This window comes from Rhinolophus sinicus, linkage group LG12 (genome assembly GCF_036562045.2).
Source record: "Rhinolophus sinicus isolate RSC01 linkage group LG12, ASM3656204v1, whole genome shotgun sequence".
Taxonomy (NCBI): domain Eukaryota; kingdom Metazoa; phylum Chordata; class Mammalia; order Chiroptera; family Rhinolophidae; genus Rhinolophus; species Rhinolophus sinicus.
Genome location: NC_133761.1, coordinates 14323471 through 14336807, shown reverse-complemented (window position 1 = coordinate 14336807; position 13337 = coordinate 14323471). Strand labels below are relative to the sequence as shown.

Sequence of the window (13337 nt, the reverse complement as noted above, 5' to 3'; positions counted from 1 at the left end):
TTGAAATAACAGTAATTGATTAAAATAGTTTCGAACTGCAAACATGTCATACCCAACCACAAAGCCCTGGCTACCTGGTAGCGAGCAGAGGGTACGTGTGAACTGGGCTGAACCAGGCTTCCTTCCTCCGTGGCATGCTGTCATAGATTAAAAGGTCCTTCTCAGTCAGTACAACCAGGGCTGGCTTCCACTGTTTCTCGCCCTCCCCGGGCACCTGAAACAGAAAGCAGAGAACTGGTAAACAACAGCCTGAGAAAAGAGTGACCAGAAAGCAGAAGATGGCATCCCCCCAGTTAGAAGACCCAGTAATAAGAACACCTTTTGGTTCAGGTTGTCAGATTAAAATGAGAAGAAACCATTCATGGTCACATGATTCTTGATCCTCAGACATATCGTTCCTTAAGGCCCTGGAATATGTATACTCAGTGTGGCCAAGAAGCAGCCAGGTTGCCAAAGAGCTGTCACTGTTTCTCACCTGCCAGTCAGCACTGCGGTCTTTATTTCATAGTGGGACGTAGATGCTTGGGGCACTAAGCGCTCCCAGCTGGTTCACTGGTAGAGTGTGTTGTTTCAGTTATGAAATGGTAAGGTTTAAAAGCTTTGGAATAAAAATCCAAAGCCCCTGAAAAGTCAATGTTCAGGCGAATGTCTGTCTGAGCAAGTAGGAGACATCACAGCCTCTTTCCCTAGTCTTTGCCTCTTAGATTGTTTTTGTGATTCAGGCACTATCTTGAAATTCTCTTGTTCTAGGGAATGTTTAGTTCTATTCATCGCAGATGATCCTTTAACTCAAGGACTGAGATGACCTGGCAGGGATACGAGAAGATTCAGACATCACTTGGATGACTGGACCAGATGACCCTTAAAGTTCCTTCCAACCCTGGGAGCCTGTGCAGCTCAGATCTTATCTCATGAGCTCTCCGCCTCCCTAGTGTCGATCCCCCACCTCCCTAAGTGTCCTTCCATCTTTGAGAATGCCCTCCTTCCAACTTGAACTCTGGGATACATTGTGATGCTCAGTATGGAAAAGCTCAATGCTCTATCTTTGCTACTCAAATCATGGATCATATCATGTTCCGAGACATCGGCATGGCCTGGGAGCCGGCTAGAAGGAAACGCAGACTCTCAGGCCCACCTCAGACCTATTGAATCACAATCTACATTTTAGTAAGAACTTCCTAAAGTTCTTACTAAAGTTTAGTAAGAACATTCCTATGCCCATTAAAGATTAAGAAGCACTGCTCTAGATGAGGTTAAGATTGTCTTTGACGTTGGCAATTAATTCAGTGCAAACCAATGTCCAAATTCCATTTAGAATTACAGTAAACTAGCCAGTAAGCTAAATGATAAAGCTAATTTCTTCCCTTTCTATTCTTTTGTTTGTTTTTTCAGGTGACCCTTCCTATTCTTATTGTTACCTTTTCTTACGTGCCACAGTGAAATCCGTATTGAGGTGGAAGCCAGTGTGTGTGGCTTTAGGAATGAACGAGCAAAGTTGAGGAGAGGGCCTGAGTTTGAGCTCTGTCGGTTACGCAGTTTTATAGGCTGCCCGAGTCTGGTCCCTGCCCCATTATTTATTGCCTGTGTGACTTTGGGTAAGTTATTATTCTCTGTGCTTCTGTTTTCTCACTGATAAAGATAACATCGTACACAACAGTGGTTAAGAGTGCTGACTCTGGAGCGAGACTACCTGAACATAAATCATAGCTTCACAATTTACTAGCTGTGGAATCTGGGGCAAGTCAGCTAATCTCTTTATGTTTCCAGTTTCTGTATCTGTAAAATGGGGAAATAACAGTACTTATATCAGAGGGTTGTTGTGAAGATTGAGTTAAAATGTCTAAAACGCTTAGCATGGTGCAGAATAAGCACTATTTAGCACCTAAGTAGCACGTCCCTCCTAGTGCTACAGTGGCCATCAAATGAGACTGCATGCAATATGCTTAGCATGGCACCTGGCAGACGATAAGGCCCTCAGTGAGACTTAGGGTGGGATAACTGTGGCAGACTCACTGATTTCTAAACTTGTCAAAAAAACGTATTCTTTGGAAATGGCAACAATATAACAAAGTACTGACTTTCCTTGGGAAAAATTATAAGGCAAACCCAGAATATCTTTGGTGTTAACTATTTCAATTCATTCTCCTTGCATATTTTCCAAAGTTCTCCCAGGAAGAATTCATTGCACAATAATCATCTTTATTTTTTAAATGCCCTCTCTCCCCCTTAACAATTCCAAATAAAACCTCCCTTTCTAGAAGGAAGAAATCTCCTGTGAGGCTGTTTATACTAGAATGTGAATGACTGCCCAGTTTACGTGTCCCTTTGTGCATTGCGCATATTAAAAAATAAATCCAGCTTTAGCCTATTGCTTTTTCCAATAGAAGAAATGCAATTTCAGGAGACCAAAATAAATTGTTAGAGAAGGCAATACACCAGACCCTACAAGGTGAATAAGCTATGATCCCAAGGCATAAAGTGTTTGGGGAGTTTGGGATAAATTTTTTCCAGCCTCTACATTAAACCTAGTAAATTACTTTTCCAGCTCATTAAACAGGACTGGAGAAGCTACAAATGATCCTCCCAAAGAGCCTATCTTACTTACCTAGTCAGATCTGATTCATTAACTTTGGAACCCGTCATTTCAATGTGAACACAACTAAGCATCATTCCTCAAAAACAGTATTAAGTTTGCAAAAGAAACCTCCACAGTAAATGCCAATAGTGCAATGCCGACCCTTCTAATAGTGGAATCGTAAACTCCCCCATGTGTCAAGTGGTATAGATAGGTGTGAATAATTCCAAGATCCTAAAAAAGTTTGCAGTTTATGAAAGGGCTCTGGGTGGTTAACTCTGCTGTGAGAAGACTCAGCATGAACATGCTCCACCATTCCCGTGTGCAGTTTCCATTTGAATACTATGGGAATGCTCAAAGGTAGAAGTCTGCCCATGAGGACAACCGGCTTCCCAAGGAGAAACATTTCACATTGAAGAGCAGGTTGTCAAATCCATACGTTGGGCCATGGGAGCATCTTATTGCAAAGCCTTTCAAGAACATTTTTCTTCAGGCTTGAGTATTTGTGCTGTTGTTCAGTGACAACTTCCATTACACATCCAAACTTCCCGGCACCCAGAGACTGTCCACTGTTAATGCAACAGCTCTGGGGATGTGTCTACATTTCATTAAAATGAGACTTCCATGTCAACCCCAGCTTCCTGCCGTCCCATGCTGTGGCAGTTTCTTAAAAACTGACCAGGTTTCTAATGAAAAAGGTGAAGGGGACAGGACCAGGGAAATGAACACTCACTTCTGAAATTATTCTGAAGCCCAACTGAGTACTGAATGCTGTCCCCACCGTCACTTCTGCAGATCACGAGAGAAAAGGGTTACGGAATGACGTGGAGAATTGAAGAGAGTGTTAAGAAGACACTGGTCATAATTGAGGGAAGTAGAAATGCATGAAATCAACACGTACACCTTAAACTTACACATGGTTACATGTCAATTATATCTCACTTAAAAAAACAAAACAAGAATTGAGGAAAGTAGATTGAATCCTCGAGTTCAGACAGGTCTCATAAGCCATCTAGTTCAGAGGCTTCCCAAACTTTTAAAATTCTTTGGACCTTCTGATCAGATTAAATCACAAGCCATAGAACAAAATATAAAGCAATTGAAAGAGGGTTTGTAGGGGGTGGCAACCTTATGTCGGATAAAGACCCACACCTCTGAGTGGGATTCCCAGAACCACTGGAATACAGCTTGAAAACTGCTGACCTCAGCTCCTCTAAAATACCTAGAATCTGCAGATTACATTCAAAGAGACGGTCTTAGTCAGAACCTTTCAGTGCCTTTTTTGGTAGGGATTTCCAGTAACAAGAATAATAGCATTGCCTCTTGGGCAGTGTTGCAAGGATTAAATGAATTAATACATAGAGAGAGCTTAAAAAAAAAAGTCTTATATCCAGTAAGCAAGCAATCCTTCAAAAATGTTAGCTATTCTTACTACTGCATTAGAGTAAGAATAAGTGAATATCAAATTAAAGAGCTGGGCAAGAATTATTTGCCCTATGGGTCTCATGTCCTCATCTGCCAAAGGGAAGATGTAAGACTAAATTATTGCTAACAGCATGTCCAACTTCGAAATCAATCCTCTTGTTCAGGTTAAAATTCCCGGCTACTAGGCAGGGATTGCTTTAGTTACTGGGACTCTTGCTTTCCATCTCTTTGTTCAGTGGACTGTCTTCAGAGGACGAAAAAAACAATGTGTGGGTCTGTTTCTCCCCTCATGGCAACTCGCTTCCCATGGTACTTATTTCCTATGTGCTACCTGAGCACAGGGTGGCAGGACAGCTCATCGTCTTTGGAGACAAACAGCAATGTCTCCAAAACCAAATGTCTTCAAAAGAATTGGCTTTGCAACCTCTTAGCTGAGAGAGCTGAACAGATTATAGTCATGTATTACGTAACGACCTTATGTTCAACAACGGACCAAATGAGGTCTGACCATTAAATTCACGAACTTTTTGCAACGATGTTGCTAACCTTTTTTGATATCAGGGGGATTATTCATTATGAATTTGTACCAACTGGACAAACACTTAACCAAGTTTGCTATTTGGTTGTGCTGAAAAGGCTGCGTGAAAAAGTTAGACGACCTGAACTTTTCACCAACACTTCATGGCTTTTGCATCACGACAATGCACCAGCTCACACGGCACTGTCTGTGAGGGAGTTTTTAGCCAGTAAACAAATAACTGTATTGGAACACCTCCGCACTCACCTGATCTGGCCCCCAATGACTTCTTTCTTTACCTGAAGATAAAGGAAATATTGAAAGGAAGACATTTTGATCACCCTTACAGAAAAAGGGTTCCAAAATTGCTTTGAAAAGTGGACTAGGCACTGGCTTCAGTGCATAGCTTCCCAAGGGGAGAACTTCGAAGGTGACTGTAGTGATATTCAGCAATGAGGTATGTAGCATGTTTTCTTGGTTGAGTTCGCGTACTTAATTGTTCGACCTCTGTACACAATGGTGGTCCCATAAGACTATAATCAAGCTGAAAAATTCCTATCACCTAGTGACATAGTAGTCATCATTACGCAGTAACGCAGATTACAATACAATTGCCTACCATATTCAGCACAGTAACCTGCCTACATGCTTGTAGCCTAGGAGCAATAGGCTATACCCTGTAGCCCAGGTGTGGAGGAGGCCACCTAGGTTCCTGTCAGTGCATTCTTATGTTGGCACAATGACGGAAGAGCCGAATGCCACCTTTCTCAGAGCACAGCCCCATCATCAAGCAACACACGACTACTTAGCTGCTATGAGCTCTTGTTCACTGAGTGCAACGTGCTAATAATGGCCTCCTATGCCTACTTAGGAGGATTAAATGAGACAATGTATATAAAGCACTTCCCCTTTGTCAGATACTGGAAATGTGAAACTCTCCCCATCACACACCGCAAGTACACTCTCTTCCAGCTATGCTGAGCAGGAAGGAAGGTCTAGATATAGGGGGAGTGACTAACAGTAGAGTGAAAAATGTTCACCAAGGAAGTTCAATCACAACTATTGTGTTGGAGATCATGGTTATCTGGATAACTTTTTAATTGAAACCTTTTCACTTCAGGATTCGAGGTATTTAGAACAAAGGACAAGTTACCAGAGTGATAATTGAATTAGAAGTTATCAACTTTCAAATGCTCTACAAATATTAGATAATGAATCCTTGCACCATGTCTCAGAGAGACAGCTAGAGATCACCTTCACTTTACCAAAAGAAGAGGAACAAGCAGAAACGTGGCCACAGGGAATGTGCTAAGTGAGTCCCTCTTAACCTACTACTGTCTTCTAGCCGGCCCTGAGAACCCCACGGACCCGCGATTGGGAGCCAGACGGGACGTCTACACCTGGTTGCAAAGGAAGAGAAGGCAAAGGAGAACGTGAGAGAAGTCTAGAAAAAGAAAAGTTTCAGAATGAGCTTCTGTGGGAGCCTCAGCTTCCAAGGACTGATCGCTCTCTCTCCTCTCACACAATTCCCAAATTGTTTGGCACCTGCATAGCAGTGGAACCCAAGGGTGGCTCAAAGTGGGGGCAGACTCGATGGGTATCAAGATAATGATGAAAAAATGTTAGAGAAACAGTGAAAAATACGGAATGAAAAATAGAGTATGACTGGGTCACACTTAATGTGGGTAACATTTTTATATGCTAACACTCCCATCAGCCAACAGCAGCAGTCCCCCATATCAGGCCTGTTCCCTCCTGCCAAATTCTAAAACTGGTTCTGGACTTCTGTAAACTATATATAATAAAGCCCCAGATTCATCATCAACATATAAGTTGGCATGGTGAGACTTTGGTATCTGGGTTATAGATAAATCACCTCAGGTGTTAGCAGGACCTGCTCCCTCTGAATGCTCTAAGGAAGAATCCTTCCTTGCCTCTTCCTAACTTCTGGTAGCTACCAGTGTCCCTTGGTGTTTTGTGGCTTGAAGCTGCATCTCTGCAATCTCTGCCTCCCTTGTCACATGGACTTCTGTCTGTCTTCATATGGCCTTCTTATAAGGACACTGGTTATTGGATTTAGAACCCACCCTATTCCAGTATGAACTCAGCTAATTCTATCTGCAAAGACCCTATTTCCAAACCACATCACGTTCTGAGATCCCGAGTGGACATGAATTTTGAGTGGGCTCGGGGAGTAAAGACAAGAAATCAATCGTAAGACAGGGGTCAGAGCCCACTACCTTTTCAGTTTTCAGTTGTCTTTTTCCCTTTGAACACTTGGAGACGTGGTGTTGATTTTTAAAAGTTATTTACTGAGTATGCAGCAGGTCAGATGCTGATGTGCTCTACCAGAGGCCTTTGACGGCTCTATTAAAAGTAATGCGTTGGTCCCTGGGATTTCATAATAAAGCCAACCTTAGGGCAGATCACACATATCCAAGGAGATGACTGCACAGCCAGGGTTTCGAATCTTCTCTCATCACACAGCATCACGGAAAGAGGAGGCATGACAAGGTCAAGTCGCCATCATGACGTATCGCATTTCAAACCCACGAGCCTGGCTTTTCCACTGTTGGGCCTCATTTGCTTACTGCTAAGAGGCAGCTCTTCCAAACGACAACATTCTAAGACACATTCCAGGCAGTGATTCTGAGGTCTCCTCTTGCTTTAAAAAGCTTGTTGGATTCTACTTGGGTTACTCGGTCTGTGTTACTGCGAGTCCAGGCTAAAAGCCGTCAAGTTGGGTTCATACGTTGGAAGAGCCAGATCCATCCACGGGAGCCTATGCCTCGTTAAGTTTCGCAGGATTTTCCAGCCTACGCCCTCCTCTGCCTTTTGAAAAGCAGAATGACAGCCTTGCTGGAGCAGCCTACTCCGTATCACAGGGAGGATGAGTGCCACCCCACGCCCTGCTTTCTGCCCTTTGGTCCACCTCAATCTAGCAACGCCCCCTCCAAGGAAAGAGGTGCTATTACTCTAATTGTCCAGATCAAGGAACTGTCCTTGGACCTCTTTTAATAGCAGGCATTATCACATTTGTCAAGGGTGGGTGTCTGTGATCACTAAGCAAATCTTTATCTGCATGAGAAGAATGTATGTGCCAGACTCACCTTGGGGGCAGAATGGCCATTTTGGTTCACCTGATCTACTTGCTTCCATATGCAAGCATCCTAGCTTCACAAGAAGCCACAGAAGACACCGTGTATCACTTCGGCCAAGTTCTATACAGTTTGACATTTATCAGAGTTTGGCATGAGGGCTTATTGGGCACTTGCTCAGCTACTAAAAATGTGCTCTTTTTCTTGTTTCCCTTTAGTACACCATTTACTCTTGCTCTCGGATGGGGACCTCAGAAAAGAGAAACGGTGAGTAGTATCATTACCCAAATCCTACTCAACCCCCCAGCACTCAGCATTCTGGGAGAAATCCTGGGCCCCAAACTGGATTCTGCTGTGTGACCCCCTTGTCACGCCCACTTCAAATAACTGGGTCAGCTCATTTCCCTTCCTACATTCGTTTCTACAGCTAATTTTCCCCTTCCCTCTAGAGAAGCCCTGGCTCCGTGGCCATGAAACTCATTCCCTCACTCATCTTTCTGGATCTGGACCAGCTTCTCCTGTCAGTCCCTTTTCTCATTAGTGAGCCTCAGCTCCTAGAAGGCTATCTCAACAACCATTCTGTTTAGAGTCAAAAGATTTTATTTGTCACCCCCTGTAGTGACTTGGCTCAACTGGAAACATCCTGGGTTTCCCCCCAGGACATGGCCACCTCCTTTGGACCACTTCAAAACACTAGCTCTTTGAAATGGAGACCTGCTGTTTGTATGCAAATTAATTTCTTAGCAGGCTTCAGAGTGATTTCTTCTTGTAAACCTGTAAACATTCCCTTTGCATCTTGTTTACTGATTTGCTCAGCTCAATGTTTTCTGAGAAAAGTAAATTTCAATTCTGTGAACCTGCCTGAATTATACAATATTATGATTGAGTAAGGTCAGGATAACTTGGGGTTTGCTCTATCTTTGGGTCTCTTAAAAATAGTAGTACGTTAGAAGGAGAAAGGCTTACAGAGAACATGACATGTTAGGTTTTGAATCATTTAAATCTGATGCTCTAAGCATCTACATGACAGGAAAAGAATTCTCTTTAGCAAGGGAGGAGTCTGGGGGAGTAAATATGTTTGGAGCACCTCCACTGTGGTGAGCATGATTAAGGGTATATTGTGTCTCCCCCTTCCCCAAATTAATATGTTGCAATCCTAATCCCAGAAAGTGACCATTTTTGGAAATATGGTCATTGCAGATGTAATTAGTTAAGATGAGCTTGTCCTGGAATACAGTGGGCCCTAATCTAATACGACTGATGTGCTTATAAAACGGGAAATGTGGACACAGACACACACAAGGAAGGCAGACATCAGGGTAATGCATGTACAAGGCACATAAAGCCTAAGATTGCCAGGAAACCACCAGAACCTAGGAGAGAAGCATGGAGCTGCTTTTCCCTCACAGACGTCAGGAGGAACTAACCCTGCTGACACCTGCATCTTGGGCTCCTAGCACCCAGAACCGTGAGACAGTACATTTGTCGTAGTTTGTTATGGCAGCCCTAAGAAGTAATACAAACACCATGCTATGTTTCCTCTCCCTTCATCCTTTTAACACTTGGAGGCATTTATTATTATTGCTGTTTTCCAGAAGAAGAAACTGGTTCGGAGAGGTCATGTACTGGGTAAGGTTACATAATTAGAGTAACAAAGCCACTAATGTGCTTTCTTGACTTCAAAGCTGTGCTATTTCCAGATCACAAAGCTGCCTCCCATAAGAAAGGAAAAGGGGGATGATGTGGGAAAATGAGGAGAGAGGTAGGAGGGAAGACAGCTGGGAGCTCAGCAGTAATGTTTCCGGCTGGCTGGAGGGCCCCGGGCTCGGTTCTGTGCAGCTGTGCAGGAGGCTATGTTTCCCCTTGGGGTCCTTCATTTCTGCTCTTCTTTCCCACCTTCTGGCACGTGGGGCTTCACTTTAGCCAGACATCAGTGTAATCCAACTTCCTAAATTCCTCTCTGAATAATCAAAGCTCGTGATTCCCCAAGTCTCACATCTGATTAAAGTAATTCAAGACTAAGGTGTAAATGACTCATAACCCTTAGTCTGCTGTTCGCTAAGGGATATTTCTATTTATAACAAGTAGCTGAGGCAAAATTAGTCTGTTATATTTACTCTTCATTGCACAATTAAAGAGTTAGTAAATGAAGCATAGTTTGTCCTCTAAAGGTGATGAAACCTTCCATTAGACTATACATTTAATTTGCATGTTTTTGTTACTTTAGAAAACCTTATTCCTTGTGGGTGGTGCTCATCTCAGTACAAATGTTTGCAAATTCTGAGATAGTGAAGTCCAACTTAATGTGCTATGCAGTTTTAAATCAACCATATATGTTTAGCATCATATATCAGATAACTATATGTTTATAAAAATGTATTTGGATATTTGTAACTATTAATACCAAACTTTTCCAGATATTTGCACCACTAGAAAGTTAAGCGGCTCCTGACCCTTCCAGTTCATGGTTTAGAAACCACTAGATTCAAAGCACATGCTTTCAGCAATGTTATAGTGGCTGTATTAACCATAGACTCTTCTAGATAAGGAGTCACAAATTCAGAGACTACGGAGGACCAGATATAAGAAAAAAAAAATCCCACTTTTGGGGTAGCTTCTTTTCAATATTAGCTTACCATCACACTATGGTTATCAGAAAAGCAGGTGGGCACAGCGTCACCAAATCTCCAATCTTTCAAAAGAAGTCATAAATTTGCATTTTGAATGTAAATTTTCCCTACTTTTAAAAGAGTATATTCGTTTCCTATTGCTGCTCTAAGAAAACACCACAAACATAGTGGTATTTATTATCTTATAGTTCTCGCGGTCAGAAGTCTGAAAATCAAGATGTCGGCAGGGCTGCTTCCTTGTGGAGGCCCTAGGGGAGAATCCATTTCCTTGGCTTTTCCAGCTTCTAGAGTCTGCCTACATTCCTTCGCTCATGGCCCCACATCACATTGCCTGTTCTCCCTCTGTTTCTGTCACGGAATCACCTTCTCTTGACTCTGACCCTCCTGCCTCCCTACTATCAGGGCGACCAGATTATGAATGGGATTAAATTGGGCCCACCCAGATAACCCACAGTAATCTCATCATCTCAAGATTCTTAACTTAATTACAACTGTAAAGTTCCTTTTATCATGTAAGCCAACATATCCACAGGTTCTGAGTATTAAGATGTGGCCATCTTTCGGGAGGTGGGTGGCATTATTCTGCCTACCTCAGGTGGCAACTAATTCAAATAACTAAATGAAAAATAAAATATTGAATGCAGTGATGAAGTTCGACATTTATTTTAAAAGTTCCAGCATGTTCTCTCCCACCCTCTCCCCTCAAAATGGTAGATGGAGAAAATAAGATGGACAAAATATTGACAATTATTAAACCTGGGTTAGGGGAATGTGGAGGTTCATTATTGTTTTTGTCTTTTCTTTTAGGTAAATTTAAAAGTTTGTCTGTAATAAAACAAATTAAAAAGTAAACAATATGGAGACCAAGGAAAATAAACTTGTGAGCCAGACATCTGGCCCACTGTTTGCCAGATTGCTATGAACTAACGAGCACTACCTTTGAGAAATACACAACACACACAAACACAGTTGCTGCAAAGGCATTCACAGATGTAACATACGAGGTTTTGATGAGTCCCTCGTGTTCCTCAAAGGCTCCAACATCCTACTAAAATGCAAGTGTGACCTAAATTAACTGAAGGCTGAGGTATGAGAGTGGGTATTAGCTACTGAGAGACACTGGCTAAGAGCAGCTTCTGTCCTCAAAACTCTGGGTGTGTATCTATGTGTGACCTAGTTAGTGGCTCTCTTGAAGGAAAACCTGTGTCTATATGAAATGTGGATACCAAAAAAGTGACTTCTAATGCAGGTGACACAAGTGAAGGGACAGGGAAAGGTATAATTAGTAATCTTTCTTGGAAAACTGAACTTTATCAAAGAAAATTTATACACAGTGGCCTTAAGAATTAGGGACTCTCAGAATTATTGAAACACAGCTCTCACAAACGACAAAAGTCTCCATTATAATCCTCTGTCCCTAACATGTTACCATTCCTTCCCCCTTACTTATTCCCTCTGTTGACCTTAAACAAATAGACAGCCAGACATTTCTCTAGCAAAATGGGTTTATTTGAGAACAGCTAAGAATTGCAATTCAGGGCATGCAGTCTAAAGGTGAGCAACACACAAGTTCAGAGAAACAAAGGAGAGGAACACTCTTTTATGGCCTTGGGAGGGGCTGTTGTAAATGACGAATCTATTAGAGGAAACTAAAAATTCGAAGGTGTAGTGACTTTTCATTGGCTGAGTTCTGGCAGTCTCCCATTGGCTGAGCTGTTACCGGGCAAGAAGGAATCTTTTCTTCCTCTGTTGATGTAGTGAAATAGTCGCTTCTTGTGGGAGATGGCGGGTACATCTCTTCCTGTTGGGTCAGTAATGTGCATTGAGTGACATGTGCATGCAAGTTCTCTCTACTAGCCTCCAGATTCCATTTTAAATGAGGCTTCTGTTTATTAATTTTCATACTTTTAATTTTAGACAAATCAGCCGCTGGGAATTCTCATCTTGTGTGGGATACCTGTCCTTGATGTCCTCATGGTTCCATATTTTATCTAGGTATGTATGGTACCTTCCTAATACCTGGGACATAGGAGCTTTCAGTAGATTCTGACTGAACTCTGAAGGACTGAAGTCATATGGGGAGGTGTCGAAGGCCCCCAATAAATGCTGTAAGGGGCCTATGTGCTCTCTCGGACTTTCTTCTCCCATCCATAGCTCCAATTTCCTATTCCCTTCACTAGGTGTGAGTGTGCATTGTCCATATTCAGCTTCGAGAAACAGATGAAAGGCTGCTTCTAATCTGTGACATGCACAGGTAATTAAATTAGACTCCTCTCAGTCTGGTGGCGAAAGCTATTCTATATTTGCATTAACTCCAAAGGGCCATTTCAATTACAGTCACTGTTTGGTAAACAAGTTATCTTTGACTTATAGCCTTTCCTTCTGTAACGCCCAGGAAACACGGCCTTTAAAGGGATACCAGTATGAAGCAGAAATTCATAATTTTGTACACAGTTATCTTTTGAAAGGCGGCTGACATTATCACTAGATCCAAAAGGAGCAAGTTCTTACCAAAAAAAGTCTCTGCTTCAGTGTCCTGTTTTGTTTTCACTGGGTGTGTCTGTGGGTTTCCTTGTTGATGGTGCCCTCATTTCATAACATTTATCCTTCAAAATATTTATCCTTCAAAGGAGAAAGCCAAGTGTTCTTTGAAGGAAGAGGCTGTTACAATGTAGGGAGTCTCTGGGCACAACACCACACATCAGCATTTTCTAAAGTCATGGCCTGGTCTAACAGCTATGCAGTTATTATACATCATAACAATAGTGTCAGATAGCATAGCACTATTTACTATATGAAAGAAATACCGTGTTTCCCCGAAAATAAGACCTAGCCAGACAATCATCTCTAATGTGTCTTTTGGAGCAAAAATTAATATAATACCCAGTCCTATTTTACTATAAGACCGGGTCTTATCTAACATAATGTAAGACCGGGTCTTATATTAATTTTTGCTCCAAAAGACGCATTAGAGCTGATGGTCCAGCCAAGTTTTATTTTTGGGGAAACATGGTATCAACATGTTTGCTTTCAGTTGGACCTATTAAAGTTTTATAGCTAAAACAAAAGCAAAGCAATTTTATGTTAGAGAA

At 42.1% G+C, this 13337-nt stretch overlaps 1 protein-coding gene across 2 annotated transcripts in view; it reads right to left on the bottom strand.

The window, feature by feature from the left end:
- SNTB1 (syntrophin beta 1) overlaps positions 1 to 13337 on the bottom strand; it is a 208468-nt gene that overhangs the window by 29675 nt on the left and 165456 nt on the right. For both annotated transcript variants that reach the window (XM_074317034.1, XM_019717404.2), the window contains one exon: positions 75 to 214. In XM_074317034.1, the coding sequence (XP_074173135.1) occupies positions 75 to 214 (140 nt within the window). The remainder of the gene's footprint in view (positions 1 to 74; positions 215 to 13337) is intronic.